This window comes from Oncorhynchus mykiss, chromosome 4 (assembly GCF_057628025.1).
Source record: "Oncorhynchus mykiss isolate SJ-2025 chromosome 4, ASM5762802v1, whole genome shotgun sequence".
NCBI classification, from domain to species: domain Eukaryota; kingdom Metazoa; phylum Chordata; class Actinopteri; order Salmoniformes; family Salmonidae; genus Oncorhynchus; species Oncorhynchus mykiss.
The window spans coordinates 5506770-5530000 of NC_143025.1; the positions used below are offsets into that span (position 1 = coordinate 5506770).

General features: G+C 44.3%; 1 protein-coding gene across 6 annotated transcripts in view; it reads right to left on the bottom strand.

Annotated features, from left to right (window-relative positions):
• Nucleotides 1–23231, bottom strand: part of LOC110515904 (myelin regulatory factor) — a 142449-nt gene that overhangs the window by 52556 nt on the left and 66662 nt on the right. For 3 of the 6 annotated variants that reach the window (XM_090230936.1, XM_036968502.2, XM_036968499.2), the window contains exons 8-17: nucleotides 21771–21966; nucleotides 21107–21183; nucleotides 18987–19097; nucleotides 10419–10509; nucleotides 9399–9599; nucleotides 8879–8987; nucleotides 7797–7906; nucleotides 5793–5953; nucleotides 5595–5670; nucleotides 603–754 (exon numbers count right to left, since the gene is read on the bottom strand). In XM_090230936.1, coding sequence (XP_090087062.1) covers nucleotides 603–754; nucleotides 5595–5670; nucleotides 5793–5953; nucleotides 7797–7906; nucleotides 8879–8987; nucleotides 9399–9599; nucleotides 10419–10509; nucleotides 18987–19097; nucleotides 21107–21183; nucleotides 21771–21966 — 1284 coding nt within the window. Of the gene's footprint in view, nucleotides 1–602; nucleotides 755–5594; nucleotides 5671–5792; nucleotides 5954–7796; nucleotides 7907–8878; nucleotides 8988–9398; nucleotides 9600–10409; nucleotides 10510–18986; nucleotides 19098–21106; nucleotides 21184–21770; nucleotides 21967–23231 lie in introns of all 6 variants that reach the window. The other 3 variants (XM_036968500.2, XM_036968501.2, XM_036968498.2) reach the window with 1 other exon arrangement.

The following is a 23231-nucleotide window of genomic DNA, read 5'->3' on the forward strand; positions in this document are numbered from 1 at the left end:
TACAGTATTAATCAAAGATAAGAGAATGGGAGGGTGAGAGGGGAAAGGGGGGAGAAGGAGAGAAAGGGAGAGAGATAAAGAGAGAGAGAGAGAGAGAGAGAAGGGAAAGACAGTGAGGAAGAGGGAGAGAGAGAAGGGAGAGAGAGAGACAAGGGAGAGAGAGAGAGAAGGGAGAGAGAGAGAGAGAGAGAGAGAGAGAGAAAGGAGAGACAGAAAGAGAGAGCGAGGAAGAGAGAGAGAGAGAAGGGAGAGAGAGAGAGAGAGAGAGAAGGGAGAGAGAGAGACAGATTGAGGAAGAGAGAGAGAGAGAGAGTATAGAGAGTATATATATGTATATGATTGAGGTATCTCATGTAGTGTATATGATTGAGGTATCCCATGTATATGATTGAGGTATCTCATGTAGTGTATATAATTGAGGTATATCATATATCATGATTGAGGTATTTCATGTATATGATTCAGGTATCTAATGTAGTGTATATGATTGAGGTATCTCATGTATATGATTGAGGTATCTCATATAGTGTAGATGGTTGAGGTGTCTCATGTACAGGTACGTCTAATGTACTGTGTCTGCCTGATGAGAACAGCATACATACTCAGCCTTCTCAGAGACGTCGGCTCTGTGGTGCAGTGTCAACACGTACAGGACGGACATGGAGATGACACTGAAGGTCATGACGACGACGAGAGCCAGAATGATTCCCTGCATCACCCTGTGGCTGATACAGCCCTGCTCTGGGGTCAGACTCTGGAACCACACAAAGCTACAGGTTAGAACCACACACTGATACAGCCCTGCTCTGGGGTCAGACTCTGGAACCACACAGAGCTACAGGTTAGAATCACACACTGATACAGCCCTGCTCTGGGGTCAGACTCTGGAATCACACAGAGCTACAGGTTAGAACCACACACTGATACAGCCCTGCTCTGGGGTCAGACTGTGGAACCACACACTGATACAGCCCTGCTCTGGGGTCAGACTGTGGAACCACACACTGATACAGCCCTGCTCTGGGGTCAGACTCTGGAATCACACAGAGCTACAGGTTAGAACCACACACTGATACAGCCCTGCTCTGGGGTCAGACTCTGGAATCACACAGATCTACAGGTTAGAACCACACACTGATACAGCTCTACTCTGGGGTTAGACTGTGGAACCACACAGAGCTACAGGTTAGAATCACACACTGATACAGCCCTGCTCTGGGGTCAGACTCTGGAATCACACAGAGCTACAGGTTAGAACCACACACTGATACAGCTCTACTCTGGGGTTAGACTGTGGAACCACACAGAGCTACAGGTTAGAACCACACACTGATAGAGCCCTGCTCTGGGGTTAGACTGTGGAACCACACAGAGCTACAGGTTAGAACCACACAATGATACAGCTCTACTCTGGGGTTAGACTGTGGAACCACACACTGATACAGCCCTGCTCTGGGGTTACACTGTGGAACCACACACTGATACAGCTCTACTCTGGGGTTAGACTGTGGAACCACACACTGATACAGCTCTACTCTGGGGTTAGACTGTGGAACCACACACTGATACAGCTCTACTCTGGGGTTACACTGTGGAACCACACACTGATACAGCTCTACTCTGGGGTTACACTGTGGAACCACACACTGATACAGCCCTGCTCTGGGGTCAGACTGTGGAACCACACACTGATACAGCTCTACTCTGGGGTTAGACTGTGGAACCACACACTGATACAGCTCTACTCTGGGGTTAGACTGGAACCACACAGAGCTACAGGTTAGAACCACACACTGATAAAGCCCTGCTCTGGGGTCAGACTGTGGAACCACACAGAGCTACAGGTTAGAACCACACACTGATACAGCTCTACTCTGGGGTTAGACTGTGGAACCACACACTGATACAGCTCTACTCTGGGGTTAGACTGGAACCACACAGAGCTACAGGTTAGAACCACACACTGATACAGCTGTACTCTGGGGTTATAATATAATTATAATTATTATAATGTATATTATTCATAATACCTGATAGTTATAATATATGTTAATCATAATATGTATAAATGATAATATATGTTAATCACAATATATATAGTGGGGCAAAAAAAGTATTTAGTCAGCCACCAATTGTGCAAGTTCTCCCACTTAAAAAGATGAGAGGCCTGTAATTTTCATCATAGGTACACTTCAACTATGACAGACAAAATTATTATTTTTTAAATCCAGAAAATCACATTGTAGGATTTTTTATGAATTTATTTGCAAATTATGGTGGAAAATAAGTATTTGGTCACCTACAAACAGACTCTCACAGACCTGTAACTTCTTCTTTAAGTGGCTCCTCTGTCCTCCACTCATTACCTGTATTAATGGCACCTGTTTGAACTTGTTATCAGTATAAAAGACACCTGTCCACAACCTAAAACAGTCACACTCCAAACTCCACTATGGCCAAGACCAAAGAGCTGTCAAAGGACACCAGAAACAAAATTGTAGACCTGCACCAGGCTGGGAAGACTGAATCTGCAATAGGTAAGCAGCTTGGTTTGAAGAAATCAACTGTCGGAGCAATTATTAGGAAATGGAAGACATACAAGACCACTGATAATCTCCCTCGATCTGGGGCTCCACGCAAGATCTCACCCCGTGGGGTCAAAATGATCACAAGAACGGTGAGCAAAAATCCCAGAACCACACGGGGGGACCTAGTGAATGACGTGCAGAGAGCTGGGACCAAAGTAACAAAGCCTACCATCAGTAACACACTACGCCGCCAGGGACTCAAATCCTGCAGTGCCAGACGTGTCCCCCTGCTTAAGCCAGTACATGTCCAGGCCCGTCTGAAGTTTGCTAGAGAGCATTTGGATGATCCAGAAGAAGATTGGGAGAATGTCATATGGTCAGATGAAACCGAAATATAACCTTTTGGTAAAAACTCAACTCGTCGTGTTTGGAGGACAAAGAATGCTGAGTTGCATCCAACGAACACCATACCTACTGTGAAGCATGGGGGTGGAAACATGCTTTGGGGCTGTTTTTCTGCAAAGGAACCAGGACGACTGATCCGTGTAAAGGAAAGAATGAATGGGGCCATGTATCGTGAGATTTTGAGTGAAAACCTCCTTCCATCAGCAAGGGCATTGAAGATGAAACGTGGCTGGGTCTTTCAGCATGACAATGATCCCAAACACACCGCCCGGGCAATGAAGGAGTGGCTTCGTAAGAAGCATTTCAAGGTCCTGGAGTGGCCTAGCCAGTCTCCAGATCTCAACCCCATAGAAAATCTTTGGAGGGAGTTGAAAGTCTGTGTTGCCCAGCAACAGCCCCAAAACATCACTGCTCTAGAGGAGATCTGCATGGAGGAATGGGCCAAAATACCAGCAACAGTGTGTGAAAACCTTGTGAAGACTTACAGAAAATGTTTGACCTCTGTCATTGCCAACAAAGGGTATATAACAAAGTATTGAGATAAACTTTTGTTATTGACCAAATACTTATTTTCCACCATAATTTGCAAATAAATTCATAAAAAATCCTACAATGTGATTTTCAGGATTTTTTTTATCTCATTTTGTCTGTCAGAGTTGAAGTGTACATATGATGACAATTACAGGCCTCTCTCATCTTTGTCAGTGGGAGAACTTGCACAATTGGTGGCTGACTAAATACTTTTTTGCCCCACTGTATATACAGTGCCTTGCGAAAGTATTCGGCCCCCTTGAACTTTGCGACCTTTTGCCACATTTCAGGCTTCAAACATAAAGATATAAAACTGTATTTTTTTGTGAAGAATCAACAACAAGTGGGACACAATCATGAAGTGGAACGACATTTATTGGATATTTCAAACTTTTTTAACAAATCAAAAACTGAAAAATTGGGCGTGCAAAATTATTCAGCCCCTTTACTTTCAGTGCAGCAAACTCTCTCCAGAAGTTCAGTGAGGATCTCTGAATGATCCAATGTTGACCTAAATGACTAATGATGATAAATACAATCCACCTGTGTGTAATCAAGTCTCCGTATAAATGCACCTGCACTGTGATAGTCTCAGATGTCCGTTAAAAGCGCAGAGAGCATCATGAAGAACAAGGAACACACCAGGCAGGTCCGAGATACTGTTGTGAAGAAGTTTAAAGCCGGATTTGGATACAAAAAGATTTCCCAAGCTTTAAACATCCCAAGGAGCACTGTGCAAGCGATAATATTGAAATGGAAGGAGTATCAGACCACTGCAAATCTACCAAGACCTGGCCGTCCCTCTAAACTTTCAGCTCATACAAGGAGAAGACTGATCAGAGATGCAGCCAAGAGGCCCATGATCACTCTGGATGAACTGCAGAGATCTACAGCTGAGGTGGGAGACTCTGTCCATAGGACAACAATCAGTCGTATATTGCACAAATCTGGCCTTTATGGAAGAGTGGCAAGAAGAAAGCCATTTCTTAAAGATATCCATAAAAAGTGTCGTTTAAAGTTTGCCACAAGCCACCTGGGAGACACACCAAACATGTGGAAGAAGGTGCTCTGGTCAGATGAAACCAAAATTGAACTTTTTGGCAACAATGCAAAACGTTATGTTTGGCGTAAAAGCAACACAGCTGAACACACCATCCCCACTGTCAAACATGGTGGTGGCAGCATCATGGTTTGGGCCTGCTTTTCTTCAGCAGGGACAGGGAAGATGGTTAAAATTGATGGGAAGATGGATGGAGCCAAATACAGGACCATTCTGGAAGAAAACCTGATGGAGTCTGCAAAAGACCTGAGACTGGGACGGAGATTTGTCTTCCAACAAGACAATGATCCAAAACATAAAGCAAAATCTACAATGGAATGGTTCAAAAATAAACATATCCAGGTGTTAGAATGGCCAAGTCAAAGTCCAGACCTGAATCCAATCGAGAATCTGTGGAAAGAACTGAAAACTGCTGTTCACAAATGCTCTCCATCCAACCTCACTGAGCTCGAGCTGTTTTGCAAGGAGGAATGGGAAAAAAATTCAGTCTCTCGATGTGCAAAACTGATAGAGACATACCCCAAGCGACTTACAGCTGTAATCGCAGCAAAAGGTGGCGCTACAAAGTATTAACTTAAGGGGGCTGAATAATTTTGCACGCCCAATTTTTCAGTTTTTGATTTGTTAAAAAAGTTTGAAATATCCAATAAATGTCGTTCCACTTCATGATTGTGTCCCACTTGTTGTTGATTCTTCACAAAAAAATACAGTTTTATATCTTTATGTTTGAAGCCTGAAATGTGGCAAAAGGTCGCAAAGTTCAAGGGGGCCGAATACTTTCGCAAGGCACTGTATATATATAAATAAATAATAATATATGTAAATTGGACTATCTGTTAATCATAATATCTGTTTACCATAATGTATGTTAATTATAATATATGTTAAGCACAATATATGTTTATCATAATTTAGGTTAATTATGAGATATGCTAATCATAATATATGCTAATTATACTATCTGTTCATCATAATTTCTGTCATTCCTAATGATCCTGACTAAATACCATCCATTTTGAGTCCATAGACATTTTGATACGTAGAGAAACATACAGGTCAGAGAGACTCACCTTGCTCCCAGGTTTGACTGTCTTCTTCTTCTTCATAGGGACACTTCCTGTCCTGCTGAACTGGCTTCCTGATTGGCTAGAGAGACGGTAAGAAGATTAAATCATTGCAGTGGTACAATGGAACCAGTGGAATAGTAGCTTACCAGTAGTGTAAATCAGGTGCACCTACGCTATACATAATATCCAGGCGTGTCCTACCTGGTGGTGCCTCCGCTGACGGTACTCTTCATGCTGTCCAGACGGCGGAGTTTGGCCAGCTTCCTGCTCCAGCGCTCCAGCTCATCTATACGAGTCTCCAGGTTGTCAGTCAGTTTACACAGCTCTTTCACTGCTCCTACGTTCTCCATGAAGATACGGTCCTAGAGAGGAGAGGGAGAGAGAGAGAGAGAGAGAGAGAGAAAGAGGGGGGGAGCGAAGAGGAGAACGAGGAGGAGAGAAAGGTAGAGGGAGAGAGAGGAGAGAGAGTTAGAGAGAGAGAGGGAGAGAGAGAAGAGAGAGGAGAGAGAGAGGGAGAGAGAGAGATAGGAGAGAGAAGGGTAGAGAGAGGGAGAGAGAGGGAGAGAGAGGCACAGAAGTTGGCGTTTGTGTGTCTGTTGCCATATTCTGAAATCTTTTCCAGAGTTCTCTGGTTCATCAGAAATCTCGGTTGGAGGATTTCCCGTTTCCCTCCCCAGTTAATCCCTCCCCAGTTATTCTCTCCCCAGTTATTTTCTCCCCAGTTATTCCCTCCCCAGTTATTCCCTCCCCAGTTAATCCCTCCCCAGTTATTCCCTCCCCAGTTATTTCCTCCCCAGTTATTTCCTCCTCAGTTATTCCCTCCCCAGTTATTCCCTCCCCAGTTAATCCATCCCCAGTTATTCCCTCCCCAGTTATTCCCTCCCCAGTTAATCCCTCCCCAGTTATTCCCTCCCCAGTTAATCCCTCCCCAGTTATTCCCTCCCCAGTTAATCCCTCCCCAGTTATTCCCTCCCCAGTTAATCCCTCCCCAGTTATTCCCTCCCCAGTTATTCCCTCCCCAGTTATTCCCTCCCCAGTTAATCCCTCCCCAGTTATTCCCTCCCCAGTTATTCCCTCCCCAGTTATTCCCTCCCCAGTTAATCCCTCCCCAGTTATTCCCTCCCCAGTTAATCCCTCCCCAGTTATTCCCTCCCCAGTTATTTCCTCCCCAGTTATTTCCTTCCCAGTTAATATCTCCCCAGTTATTCCCTCCCCAGTTAATCCCTCCCCAGTTATTCCCTCCCCAGTTAATCTCTCCCCAGTTATTCCCTCCCCAGTTAATCCCTCCCCAGTTATTCCCTCCCCAGTTAATCCCTCCCCAGTTAATCCCTCCCCAGTTATTTCCTCCCCAGTTATTCCCTCCCCAGTTATTCCCTCCCCAGTTAATCCCTCCCCAGTTATTCCCTCCCCAGTTATTTCCTCCCCAGTTATTTCCTCCCCAGTTATTCCCTCCCCAGTTATTCCCTCCCCAGTTAATCCCTCCCCAGTTATTCCCTCCCCAGTTATTCCCTCCCCAGTTAATCCCTCCCCAGTTATTCCCTCCCCAGTTAATCCCTCCCCAGTTATTCCCTCCCCAGTTAATCCCTCCCCAGTTATTCCCTCCCCAGTTAATCCCTCCCCAGTTATTCCCTCCCCAGTTATTCCCTCCCCAGTTAATCCCTCCCCAGTTATTCCCTCCCCAGTTAATCCCTCCCCAGTTATTCCCTCCCCAGTTATTCCCTCCCCAGTTATTCCCTCCCCAGTTAATCCCTCCCCAGTTATTCCCTCCCCAGTTAATCCCTCCCCAGTTATTCCCTCCCCAGTTATTTCCTCCCCAGTTATTTCCTCCCCAGTTAATCCCTCCCCAGTTATTCCCTCCCCAGTTAATCCCTCCCCAGTTATTCCCTCCCCAGTTAATCCCTCCCCAGTTATTCCCTCCCCAGTTAATCCCTCCCCAGTTATTCCCTCCCCAGTTAATCCCTCCCCAGTTAATCCCTCCCCAGTTATTCCCTCCCCAGTTATTCCCTCCCCAGTTAATCCTTCCCCAGTTATTCCCTCCCCAGTTAATCCCTCCCCAGTTAATCCCTCCCCAGTTATTCCCTCCCCAGTTATTTGCTCCTGCTTCCAGGAATTCTCCAACTTGGATTTTTATAATAACTTTGCAACCCTACTAAATACATACAGTTTTCTTGGTTGCTGTGTGCTCGTGCAAAGCGTGTGTCTCACCTTGTTAACCACCAGTAGTTTAGGGATGGTCTCTCCGTTAGAGCAGATCACATCTCCGCCCTCCTTCACAGCTTCAGGCAGGATCTGCTGCACGTCCTGAGCTATCACTCCTGGATAATACAACACCTTACTGTAAACTCCTATCACTCCTGGATAATACAACACCTTACTGTAAACTCCTATCACTCCTGGATAATACAACACCTTACTGTAAACTCCTATCACTCCTGGATAATACAACACCTTACTGTAAACTCCTATCACTCCTGGATAATACAACACCTTACTGTAAGCTCCTATCACTCCTGGATAATACAACACCTTACTGTAAACTCCTATCACACCTAGATAATACAACATCTTACTGTAAACTCCTATCACACCTAGACAATACAACACCTTACGGTAAGCTCCTATCACTCCTGGATAATACAACACCTTACTGTAAGCTCCTATCACTCTTAGATAATACAACACCTTACTGTAAACTCCTATCAGTCCTAGATAATACAACAACTTACTGTAAACTCCTATCACTCCTAGATAATACAACACCTTCCTGTAAGCTCCTATCACTCCTGGATAATACAACACCTTCTTGTAAACTCCTATCACTCCTAGATAATACAACACCTTACTGTAAACTCCTATCACTCCTAGATAATACAACACCTTCCTGTAAACTCCTATCACTCTTAGATAATACAACACCTTACTGTAAACTCCTATCACACCTAGATAATACAACACCTTACTGTAAACTCCTATCACTCCTCGATAATACAACACCTTACTGTAAACTCCTATCACTCCTAGATAATACAACACCTTACTGTAAACTCCTATCGCTCCTGGATAATACAACACCTTCCTGTAATCTCCTATCCCTCCTAGATAATACAACACCTTACTGTAAACTCCTATCACTCCTAGATAATGCAATGTACGAGAGGATAGGAAGTACAAAAATAACTCTCCGATACAAATGTTATTAAGATGGTAATGCAATACTTTTCTAGTGCCACTGATTTCTGTTAATTCATTGTCTATAATGTCTAACCCAAAACGACAGTATAAGTTACCAGTCTCTGGGCTGGAGTCGATGCCCATGCTGGAAGCAAACTCAGGCTTGTACTGATAATGAACCAGCCTTATCTGACTGATCCGCTTCAGGTTGCCTGTAGTGTCCACCTATATATATACACACACACACACACACACACACACACACACACACACACACACACACACACACACACACACACACACACACACACACACACACACACACACACACACACACACACAACACACACACATAGATTTGGATATGACTATGCAGCTAGATTACAGACAGGAACATACATCTAATGGATGATGGTTTCAGGACAATGAACAGAGAAAACACAATATAAAATGTTGTGAATTATTGTAACACAAATATTAGTTTTTTTTTTTTTTTTAATTGTCAGGGAATTTTTTAATTAAGATTTTGATAAGCATTTTTGCATCACTACACTAACATGCAGACAGACAGTCAGAGAACACACCACACACAAAGAGCTTATCTTATTTTATATATCTATAGCCCCCCCCCCTCACCTCGTGGACGTTCTCTTTGGCCCGTATATCGGAAGGGTGCACCAGTGACCCCATGACCTTCAGGTTGCCGTGGATGACCATGGCTTCGTCTGGCCGGTCGGTGTTGATACCGACCCGGCCGTGGTGGTACACTGAGTCAGGTAGCTGACCGCGCTGCCACAACACCTCACTGTCACTCTCAAACTGACCCGGGTTAGACGCCTGGAAACCCAGAGAGGGAAAGGGACAGACAACACAGAGATATTTAGAGTTGACGGGAGCTGTAAAAAAAAATATCATTTTGTTCACATTCGTAAAGAGATCTTTCATTCCTCTTTTGTTTGCAGTGCTATTAATATCCCTATACACTGAGTAGCTTCCGACATTTATTTGTTGTTGCTGATCTGCATGGAATGTTTAACAGCCTCAAAAAACATGTAGATATTTACAGAAGAAGGAATCTAAACGGTAACACATGCAGTTAAATAGATATTAAGGGTTTGGCTCAATTTCATATACATTTAGGGAAGTAAGTAAGTAAGTCAAATTTTTGAATTGCAAATTTCGGTTTATTTCCTGTGAGGTAAATATTGAGATAGATCAGAGGAGGACAGATCAGAGGACGGATCAGACAGACACGGCCAGACTGACAGAGGTTATTGAGATCAGAGGAGGACGGTCAGACAGACACGGCCAGACTGACAGAGGTTATTGAGATAGATCAGAAGAGGACGGTCAGATAGACACGGCCAGACTGACAGAGGTTATTGAGATAGATCAGAAGAGGACGGTCAGATAGACACGGCCAGACTGACAGAGGTTATTGAGATAGATCAGAGGACGGTCAGATAGACATGGCCAGACTGACAGAGGTTATTGAGATCAGAGGAGGATGGTCAGACAGACATGGCCAGACTGACAGAGGTTATTGAGATAGATCAGAGGAGGACGGTCAGATAGACACGGCCAGACTGACAGAGGTTATTCAGATAGATCAGAAGAGGACGGTCAGACAGACACGGCCAGACTGACAGAGGTTACCCTGACGATGATCCTCTCGGACACCTGCGCGGCCACCGTGAAGCTCTGACTGTGGGCCTGGGCCTGCAACGCTACCACCAGCATGAAGTACCTACAGTATGGAGGTAAACAGGGTTAATCACCTACAGTATTGAGGTAAACAGGTTAATCACCTACAGTATGGAGGTAAACAGGTTAATCACCTACAGTATGGAGGTAAACAGGTTAATCACCTACAGTATGAAGGTGAACGGGGTTAATCACCTACAGTATGAAGGTGAACGGGGTTAATCACCTACAGTATGGAGGTAAACAGGTTAATCACCTACAGTATGGAGGTAAACAGGTTAATCACCTACAGTATGAAGGTGAATGGGGTTAATCACCTACAGTATGGAGGTAAACAGGTTAATCACCTACAGTATGGAGGTAAACAGGTTAATCACCTACAGTATGGAGGTGAATGGGGTTAATCACCAACAGTACGGAGGTAAACAGGGTTAATCACCTACAGTATGGAGGTAAACGGGGTTAATCACCTACAGTATGGAGGTAAACAGGGTTAATCACCTACAGTATGGAGGTAAACAGGTTAATCACCTACAGTATGGAGGTAAACAGGTTAATCACCTACAGTATGGAGGTAAACAGGGTTAATCACCTACAGTATGGAGGTAAACAGGTTAATCACCTACAGTATGGAGGTAAACAGGTTAATCACCTACAGTATGGAGGTAAACAGGGTTAATCACCTACAGTATGGAGGTAAACAGGGTTAATCACCTACAGTATGGAGATAAACAGGTTAATCACCTACAGTATGGAGGTAAACAGGGTTAATTACCTACAGTATGGAGGTAAACAGGGTTAATCACCTACAGTATGGAGGTAAACAGGGTTAATCAACTACAGTATGGAGGTAAACAGGGTTAATCACCTACAGTATGGAGGTAAACAGGGTTAATCACCTACAGTATGGAGGTAAACAGGGTTAATCACCTACAGTATGGAGGTAAACAGAGTTAATCACCTACAGTATGGAGGTAAACAGGGTTAATCACCTACAGTATGGAGGTAAACAGGGTTAATCACCTACAGTATGGAGGTAAACAGGTTAATCACCTACAGTATGGAGGTAAACAGGGTTAATCAACTACAGTATGGAGGTAAACAGGTTAATCACCTACAGTATGGAGGTAAACAGGGTTAATCACCTACAGTATGGAGGTAAACAGGGTTAATCACCTACAGTATGGGGGTAAACAGGGTTAATCACCTACAGTATGGAGATAAACAGGTTAATCACCTACAGTATGGGGGTAAACAGGTTAATCGCCTACAGTATGGAGGTAAACAGGTTAATCACCTACAGTATGGAGGTAAATAGGGTTAATCACCTACAGTATGGAGGTAAACAGAGTTAATCACCTACAGTATGGAGGTAAACAGGTTAATCACCTACAGTATGGAGGTGAATGGGGTTAATCACCAACAGTACGGAGGTAAACAGGGTTAATCACCTACAGTATGGAGGTAAACGGGGTTAATCACCTACAGTATGGAGGTAAACAGGGTTAATCACCTACAGTATGGAGGTAAACAGGTTAATCACATACAGTATGGAGGTAAACAGGTTAATCACCTACAGTATGGAGGTAAACAGGGTTAATCACCTACAGTATGGAGGTAAACAGGGTTAATCACCTACAGTATGGAGATAAACAGGTTAATCACCTACAGTATGGAGGTAAACAGGGTTAATCACCTACAGTATGGAGGTAAACAGGGTTAATCACCTACAGTATGGAGGTAAACAGGGTTAATCAACTACAGTATGGAGGTAAACAGGGTTAATCGCCTACAGTATGGAGGTAAACAGGGTTAATCACCTACAGTATGGAGGTAAACAGGGTTAATCACCTACAGTATGGAGGTAAACAGAGTTAATCACCTACAGTATGGAGGTAAACAGGGTTAATCACCTACAGTATGGAGGTAAACAGGGTTAATCACCTACAGTATGGAGGTAAACAGGGTTAATCACCTACAGTATGGGGGTAAACAGGGTTAATCACCTACAGTATGGAGGTAAACAGGTTAATCACCTACAGTATGGGGGTAAACAGGTTAATCACCTACAGTATGGAGGTAAACAGGTTAATCACCTACAGTATGGAGGTAAACAGGGTTAATCACCTACAGTATGGAGGTAAACAGGTTAATCACCTACAGTATGGAGGTAAACAGGTTAATCACCTACAGTATGGAGGTAAACAGGGTTAATCACCTACAGTATGGAGGTAAACAGGGTTAATCACCTACAGTATGGAGGTAAACAGGTTAATCACCTACAGTATGGAGGTAAACAGGGTTAATCACCTACAGTATGGAGGTAAACAGGGTTAATCACCTACAGTATGGAGATAAACAGGTTAATCACCTACAGTATGGAGGTAAACAGGGTTAATCACCTACAGTATGGAGGTAAACAGGGTTAATCACCTACAGTATGGAGGTAAACAGGGTTAATCAACTACAGTATGGAGGTAAACAGGGTTAATCGCCTACAGTATGGAGGTAAACAGGGTTAATCACCTACAGTATGGAGGTAAACAGGGTTAATCACCTACAGTATGGAGGTAAACAGAGTTAATCACCTACAGTATGGAGGTAAACAGGGTTAATCACCTACAGTATGGAGGTAAACAGGGTTAATCACCTACAGTATGGAGGTAAACAGGGTTAATCACCTACAGTATGGGGGTAAACAGGGTTAATCACCTACAGTATGGAGGTAAACAGGTTAATCACCTACAGTATGGGGGTAAACAGGTTAATCACCTACAGTATGGAGGTAAACAGGTTAATCACCTACAGTATGGAGGTAAATAGGGTTAATCACCTACAGTATGGAGGTAAACAGGTTAATCACCTACAGTATGGAGGTAAACAGGTTAATCACCTACAGTATGGAGGTAAACAGGGTTAATCACCTACAGTATGGAGGTAAACAGGGTTAATCACCTACAGTATGGAGGTAAACAGGGTTAATCACCTACAGTATGGAGGTAAACAGGTTAATCACCTACAGTATGGAGGTAAACAGGTTAATCACCTACAGTATGGAGGTAAACAGGGTTAATCACCTACAGTATGGAGGTAAACAGGTTAATCACCTACAGTATGGAGGTAAACAGGTTAATCACCTACAGTATGGAGGTAAACAGGGTTAATCACCTACAGTATGGAGGTAAACAGGGTTAATCACCTACAGTATGGAGGTAAACAGAGTTAATCACCTACAGTATGGAGGTAAACAGGGTTAATCACCTACAGTATGGAGGTAAACAGGGTTAATCACCTACAGTATGGAGGTAAACAGGGTTAATCACCTACAGTATGGGGGTAAACAGGGTTAATCACCTACAGTATGGAGGTAAACAGGTTAATCACCTACAGTATGGGGGTAAACAGGTTAATCACCTACAGTATGGAGGTAAACAGGTTAATCACCTACAGTATGGAGGTAAACAGGTTATTCACCTACAGTATGGAGGTAAACAGGTGAATCACCTACAGTATGGTGGTAAATAGGGTTAATCACCTACAGTATGGAGGTAAACAGGTTAATCACCTACAGTATGGAGGTAAACAGGTTAATCACCTACAGTATGGAGGTAAACAGGGTTAATCACCTACAGTATGGAGGTAAACAGGGTTAATCACCTACAGTATGGAGGTAAACAGGGTTAATCAACTACAGTATGGAGGTAAACAGGGTTAATCACCTACGGTATGGAGGTAAACAGGGTTAATCACCTACAGTATGGAGGTAAAAGGGAGGTAAACAGGTTAATCACCTACAGTATGGAGGTAAACAGGGAGGTAAACAGGTTAACCACATACAGTATGGAGGTAAACAGGTTAATCACCTACAGTATGAAGGTAAACAGGGTTAATCACCTACAGTATGGAGGTAAACAGGGTTAATCACCTACAGTATGGAGGTAAACAGGGTTAATCACCTACAGTATGGAGGTAAACAGGTTATTCACCTACAGTATGGAGGTAAACAGGTGAATCACCTACAGTATGGAGGTAAATAGGGTTAATCACCTACAGTATGGAGGTAAACAGGTTAATCACCTACAGTATGGAGGTAAACAGGTTAATCACCTACAGTATGGAGGTAAACAGGGTTAATCACCTACAGTATGGAGGTAAACAGGGTTAATCACCTACAGTATGGAGGTAAACAGGGTTAATCAACTACAGTATGGAGGTAAACAGGTTAATCACCTACAGTACGGAGGTAAACAGGTTAACCACATACAGTATGGAGGTAAACAGGTTAATCACCTACAGAATGAAGGTAAACAGGTTAATCACCTACAGTATGGAGGTAAACAGGGTTAATCAACTACAGTATGGAGGTAAACAGGGTTAATCACCTACAGTATGGAGGTAAACAGGGTTAATCACCTACAGTATGGAGGTAAACAGGTTATTCACCTACAGTATGGAGGTAAACAGGTGAATCAACTACAGTATGGAGGTAAATAGGGTTAATCACCTACAGTATGGAGGTAAACAGGTTAATCACCTACAGTATGGAGGTAAACAGGTTAATCACCTACAGTATGGAGGTAAACAGGTTAATCACCTACAGTATGGAGGTAAACAGGGTTAATCACCTACAGTATGGAGGTAAACAGGGTTAATCACCTACAGTATGGAGGTAAACAGGGTTAATCAACTACAGTATGGAGGTAAACAGGGTTAATCACCTACAGTATGGAGGTAAACAGGGTTAATCACCTACAGTATGGAGGTAAAAGGGAGGTAAACAGGTTAATCACCTACAGTATGGAGGTAAACAGTGAGGTAAACAGGTTAACCACATACAGTATGGAGGTAAACAGGTTAATCACCTACAATATGAAGGTAAACAGGGTTAATCACCTACAGTATGGAGGTAAACAGGGTTAATCACCTACAGTATGGAGGTAAACAGGGTTAATCACCTACAGTATGGAGGTAAACAGGGTTAATCACCTACAGTATGGAGGTAAAAGGGAGGTAAACAGGTTAATCACCTACAGTATGGAGGTAAACAGGGAGGTAAACAGGTTAACCACATACAGTATGGAGGTAAACAGGTTAATCACCTACAGTATGAAGGTAAACAGGGTTAATCACCTACAGTATGGAGGTAAACAGGGTTAATCACCTACAGTATGGAGGTAAACAGGGTTAATCACCTACAGTATGGAGGTAAACAGGTTATTCACCTACAGTATGGAGGTAAACAGGGTTAATCACCTACAGTATGGAGGTAAAAGGGAGGTAAACAGGTTAATCACCTACAGTATGGAGGTAAACAGGGAGGTAAACAGGTTAACCACATACAGTATGGAGGTAAACAGGTTAATCACCTACAGTATGAAGGTAAACAGGGTTAATCACCTACAGTATGGAGGTAAACAGGGTTAATCACCTACAGTATGGAGGTAAACAGGGTTAATCACCTACAGTATGGAGGTAAACAGGTTATTCACCTACAGTATGGAGGTAAACAGGTGAATCACCTACAGTATGGAGGTAAATAGGGTTAATCACCTACAGTATGGAGGTAAACAGGTTAATCACCTACAGTATGGAGGTAAACAGGTTAATCACCTACAGTATGGAGGTAAACAGGGTTAATCACCTACAGTATGGAGGTAAACAGGGTTAATCACCTACAGTATGGAGGTAAACAGGGTTAATCAACTACAGTATGGAGGTAAACAGGTTAATCACCTACAGTACGGAGGTAAACAGGTTAACCACATACAGTATGGAGGTAAACAGGTTAATCACCTACAGAATGAAGGTAAACAGGTTAATCACCTACAGTATGGAGGTAAACAGGGTTAATCAACTACAGTATGGAGGTAAACAGGGTTAATCACCTACAGTATGGAGGTAAACAGGGTTAATCACCTACAGTATGGAGGTAAACAGGTTATTCACCTACAGTATGGAGGTAAACAGGTGAATCAACTACAGTATGGAGGTAAATAGGGTTAATCACCTACAGTATGGAGGTAAACAGGTTAATCACCTACAGTATGGAGGTAAACAGGTTAATCACCTACAGTATGGAGGTAAACAGGGTTAATCACCTACAGTATGGAGGTAAACAGGGTTAATCACCTACAGTATGGAGGTAAACAGGGTTAATCACCTACAGTATGGAGGTAAACAGGGTTAATCAACTACAGTATGGAGGTAAACAGGGTTAATCACCTACAGTATGGAGGTAAACAGGGTTAATCAACTACAGTATGGAGGTAAAAGGGAGGTAAACAGGTTAATCACCTACAGTATGGAGGTAAACAGGGAGGTAAACAGGTTAACCACATACAGTATGGAGGTAAACAGGTTAATCACCTACAATATGAAGGTAAACAGGGTTAATCACCTACAGTATGGAGGTAAACAGGGTTAATCACCTACAGTATGGATGTAAACAGGGTTAATCACCTACAGTATGGAGGTAAACAGGGTTAATCACCTACAGTATGGAGGTAAAAGGGAGGTAAACAGGTTAATCACCTACAGTATGGAGGTAAACAGGGAGGTAAACAGGTTAACCACATACAGTATGGAGGTAAACAGGTTAATCACCTACAGTATGAAGGTAAACAGGGTTAATCACCTACAGTATGGAGGTAAACAGGGTTAATCACCTACAGTATGGAGGTAAACAGGGTTAATCACCTACAGTATGGAGGTAAACAGGTTATTCACCTACAGTATGGAGGTAAACAGGTGAATCACCTACAGTATGGAGGTAAATAGGGTTAATCACCTACAGTATGGAGGTAAACAGGTTAATCACCTACAGTATGGAGGTAAACAGGTTAATCACCTACAGTATGGAGGTAAACAGGGTTAATCACCTACAGTATGGAGGTAAACAGGGTTAATCACCTACAGTATGGAGGTAAACAGGTTAATCACCTACAGTATGGAGGTAAACAGGGTTAATCAACTACAGTATGGAGGTAAACAGGTTAATCACCTACAGTATGGAGGTAAACAGGGTTAATCAACTACAGTATGGAGGTAAACAGGTTAATCACCTACAGTACGGAGGTAAACAGGTTAATCACCTACAGTATGGAGGTAAACAGGGTTAATCACCTACAGTATGGAGGTAAACAGGGTTAATCAACTACAGTATGGAGGTAAATAGGGTTAATCACCTACAGTATGGAGGTAAACAGGTTAATCACCTACAGTATGGAGGTAAACAGGTTAATCACCTACAGTATGGAGGTAAACAGGGTTAATCACCTACAGTATGGAGGTAAACAGGGTTAATCACCTACAGTATGGAGGTAAACAGGGTTAATCAACTACAGTATGGAGGTAAACAGGGTTAATCACCTACAGTATGGAGGTAAACAGGGTTAATCACCTACAGTATGGAGGTAAAAGGGAGGTAAACAGGTTAATCACCTACAGTATGGAGGTAAACAGGGAGGTAAACAGGTTAACCACATACAGTATGGAGGTAAACAGGTTAATCACCTACAGTATGAAGGTAAACAGGGTTAATCACCTACAGTATGGAGGTAAACAGGGTTAATCACCTACAGTATGGAGGTAAACAGGGTTAATCACCTACAGTATGGAGGTAAACAGGGTTAATCACCTACAGTATGGAGGTAAACAGGGTTAATCACCTACAGTATGGAGGTAAACAGGGTTAATCACCTACAGTATGGAGGTAAACAGGGTTAATCAACTACAGTATGGAGGTAAACAGGTTAATCACCTACAGTATGGAGGTAAACAGGGTTAATCACCTACAGTATGGAGGTAAACAGGTTAATCACCTACAGTATGGAGGTAAACAGGGTTAATCACCTACAGTATGGAGGTAAACAGGGTTAATCACCTACAGTATGGAGGTTAATAGGGTTAATCACCTACAGTATGGAGGTAAACAGGGTTAATCACCTACAGTATGGAGGTAAACAGGGTTAATCACCTACAGTATGAAGGTAAACAGGGTTAATCAACTACAGTATGGAGGTAAACAGGGTTAATCAACTACAGTATGGAGGTAAACAGGTTAATCACCTACAGTATGGAGGTAAACAGGGTTAATCACCTACAGTATGGAGGTAAACAGGTTAATCACCTACAGTATGGAGGTAAACAGGGTTAATCACCTACAGTATGGAGGTAAACAGGGTTAATCACCTACAGTATGGAGGTAAACAGGGTTAATCACCTACAGTATGGAGGTAAACAGGTTAATCACCTACAATATGGAGGTAAACAGGGTTAATCACTTATTTGTTTCAATGTATTTCCATTAAATGTTTTTGACGATGTTCACCTTTTAAAGGGTCAATCTTGTATTCAAATGGTATGTTTCAATAACAGATTGCCCCTTTAACTGTGACTAAAATGATGATTTGCCTGCATACATCTGGTCTGCTATATACTGTATTGCTAGTTTTGTCCATCTGGTCAGGGTTGTGTGTGTGTGTGTGTGTGTGTGTGTGTGTGTGTGTGTTATTACAGTACCTCTGGTCAGGGTTGGGTTTGCCTTTCTTCCTCATGTTATTGGCTGTGGTCTCGCTGAAGTGTAGGCGTCCCACTGTTACCTTGGTAACCTGCTCCGGGGGCAGTGTGACCCTGCAAACACAAAAACACACATGTATTATCAGTAACATGTCACATTTCTTTCTGTTTTTACACTGTGACGCAGCAGTAAAGACTGTAATGTAAATTGTAAAGTAAAGCCTGCAGTTCTTTCCTGCCCCCCAAAAGGTACCCAGAAGACCCAGACTCACAGTCCTGGTATGAAGGGTCTCTACTCACAGTACTGGTTTGAAGGGTCTCTACTCACAGTACTGGTATGAAGGGTCTCTACTCACAGTACTGGTATGAAGGGTCTCTACTCACAGTTCTGGTATGAAGGGTCTCTACTCACAGTTCTGGTATGAAGGGTCTCTACTCACAGTACTGGTATGAAGGGTCTCTACTCACAGTACTGGTATGAAGGGTCTCTACTCACAGTTCTGGTATGAAGGGTCTCTACTCACAGTTCTGGTATGAAGGGTCTCTACTCACAGTACTGGTATGAAGGGTCTCTACTCACAGTACTGGTATGAAGGGTCTCTACTCACAGTACTGGTATGAAGGGTCTCTACTCACAGTACTGGTATGAAGGGTCTCTACTCACAGTTCTGGTATAAAGGGTCTCTACTCACAGTACTGGTATGAAGGGTCTCTACTCACAGTACTGGTTTGAAGGGTCTCTACTCACAGTTCTGGTATGAAGGGTCTCTACTCACAGTACTGGTATGAAGGGTCTCTACTCACAGTCCTGGTATGAAGAGTCTCTACTCACAGTACTGGTTTGACGGGTCTCTCTACTCACAGTCCTGATTTGAAGGGTCTCTACTCACAGTACTGGTATGAAGGGTCTCTACTCACAGTACTGGTATGAAGGGTCTCTACTCACAGTTCTGGTATGAAGGGTCTCTACTCACAGTACTGGTATGAAGGGTCTCTACTCACAGTTCTGGTATGAAGGGTCTCTACTCACAGTACTGGTATGAAGGGTCTCTACTCACAGTACTGGTATGAAGGGTCTCTACTCACAGTACTGGTTTGAAGGGTCTCTACTCACAGTACTGGTTTGAAGGGTCTGTACTCACAGTACTGGTTTGAAGGGTCTCTACTCACAGTACTGGTTTGAAGGGTCTCTACTCACAGTACTGGTTTGAAGGGTCTGTACTCACAGTACTGGTTTGAAGGGTCTCTACTCACAGTACTGGTTTGAAGGGTCTGTACTCACAGTACTGGTTTGAAGGGTCTCTACTCACAGTACTGGTATGAAGGGTCTCTACTCACAGTACCGGTTTGAAGGGTCTCTACTCACAGTTCTGGTATGAAGGGTCTGTACTCACAGTACTGGTTTGAAGGGTCTCTACTCACAGTACTGGTTTGAAGGGTCTGTACTCACAGTACTGGTTTGAAGGGTCTCTACTCACAGTACCGGTTTGAAGGGTCTCTACTCACAGTTCTGGTATGAAGGGTCTGTACTCACAGTACTGGTTTGAAGGGTCTCTACTCACAGTACTGGTTTGAAGGGTCTGTACTCACAGTACTGGTTTGAAGGGTCTCTACTCACAGTACTGGTTTGAAGGGTCTGTACTCACAGTACTGGTTTGAAGGGTCTCTACTCACAGTACCGGTTTGAAGGGTCTCTACTCACAGTACCGGTTTGAAGGGTCTCTACTCACAGTACTGGTTTGAAGGGTCTCTACTCACAGTACTGGTATGAAGGGTCTCTACTCACAGTACTGGTTTGAAGGGTCTCTACTCACAGTACTGGTATGAAGGGTCTCTACTCACAGTACTGGTATGAAGGGTCTCTACTCACAGTTCTGGTATGAAGGGTCTCTACTCACAGTACTGGTATGAAGGGTCTCTACTCACAGTACTGGTATGAAGGGTCTCTACTCACAGTACTGGTTTGAAGGGTCTCTACTCACAGTACTGTTTTTGAAGGGTCTGTACTCACAGTACTGGTTTGAAGGGTCTCTACTCACAGTACTGGTTTGAAGGGTCTCTACTCACAGTACTGGTTTGAAGGGTCTCTACTCACAGTACTGGTTTGAAGGGTCTCTACTCACAGTACTGGTTTGAAGGGTCTCTTGCTGCGGTCTGACTGGGACTGCTCCACGTTAATGGACTGGTTCATTGCTTCCAGCTGGAAAACAGACAGGAGACAGGAAGGAGACAGACAGGAGGCAGGAAGGAGACAGACGGGAGACAGGAAGGAGACAGACAGGAGGCACGAAGGAGACAGACAGGAGAAGTGAAGGACACAGACAGGAGGCAGGACGGAGACAGGAAGGAGACGGACAGGAGACAGACAGGAGGCAGGACGGAGACAGGAAGGAGACAGGAAGAAGTCGGACAGGAGACAGACAAGAGGCAGGAAGGAAGGAGACAGGTAGGAGACAGACAGGAGAAGGGAAGGAGACAGACAGGAGACAGACAGGAGACAGGAAGGAGACAGACAGTAGATAGGATTATGAGCCGGACAGGAACAGGTGATGAAAGACCCTGTTCAACTGATTATCTAACTAAGTATCTTCCATTTTACATGTTAGTCATTTAGCAGACTCTTTATCCAGAGAGACTTACAGTTAGTGGATTCATCTTAAGATAGCTAGGTGAGACAACAACATTACCACCACAGTTTGGGTCAATTCCATTTTGAAATTCTTGTATTGACTGAATTGAAATGTTATTGACCCCAACCCGGACCGCCCCTCTCCCCAGCTCCCTCACCTTAACCCCGTTGAGTTTGAGATAAAAGCAGTCTATGGGCTGCAGGCCCTCGCTGGTCTTGATGTACTTGGGATCTCCCAGCATGCCGCAGTACACAGTGACCTGGAAGTGGTTCTTTTTCTGACACACGAAGGCGTCGTCTGCGAGGGAGAAGTTGAAGCCCTTGTCAGCGTCTACGCGGTAGGTGGGCATCGGGCTGGCGAGAGAAAGAGGTGGATGGAGAGGGAGTCAAAGTAACGTTTTTCAGTAGGTTCCTATAGGTCACATACACTGAGTGTACAAAACAATAGGAACACCTTTCAATGACATAGACCAGTGTTTCCCTACCCTGGTCCTCCAGTACCCCCCAACAGCCCAACCCTGGTCCTCCAGTCCTCCAGTACCCCCCAACAGCCCAACCCTGGTCCTCCAGTACCCCCCAACAGCCCAACCCTGGTCCTCCAGTCCTCCAGTACCCCCCAACAGCCCAACCCTGGTCCTCCAGTCCTCCAGTACCCCCCAACAGACCAACCCTGGTCCTCCAGTCCTCCAGTACCCCCAACAGCCCAACCCTGGTCCTCCAGTCCTCCAGTACCCCCCAACAGCCCAACCCTGGTCCTCCAGTCCTCCAGTACCCCCCAACAGCCCAACCCTGGTCCTCCAGTACCCCTCAACAGACCAACCCTGGTCCTCCAGTCCTCCAGTACCCCCCCCATCAGCCCAACCCTGGTCCTCCAGTACCCCCCAACAGCCCAACCTTCGTCCTCCAGTCCTCCAGTACCCCCAACAGCCCAACCCTGGTCCTCCAGTACCCCCAACAGACTAGCCCTGGTCCTCCAGTACCCCCCAACAGACCAGCCCTGGTCCTCCAGTACCCCCCAACAGCCCAACCCTGGTCCTCCAGTACCCCCAACAGCCCTACCCTGGTCCTCCAGTACCCCCCAACAGCCCAACCCTGGTCCTCCAGTACCCCCCATCAGCCCAACCCTGGTCCTCCAGTACCCCCCATCAGCCCAACCCTGGTCCTCCAGTCCTCCAGTACCCCCCAACAGACCAACCCTGGTCCTCCCGATTGGGTCCTACCGCAAGGTGTCACACCCTCCATACACTGCCTCTGGATCCCCAACAACCATAAATTGGCTTAAATTCCAGTGTCCCCGTTGAACACAAAATGAATGTAATTCCACTCGTAAACACTAGGTGGAGACTGTTGCCACTGTCATGTGGAAGACCCTCCACAGACCCCACCGTGGTTTATGAGGACAAAGCGTATTCCTAATCCTAATACTGTAACATATATTTCATCCAGATAATGATGTCGTAAATGTGAGTGTGTCAGCTACGATAAGCCACCTGTTGATGACGATAACAAAATGGTACGCACTACGCACCCATTATCCCTCAACTTCAGACTTCCCAGTTCGCCATAGCAAAGTACACAAGTAGGTGATTGCACATTTATCCTCCAACCCCCCACCCCTC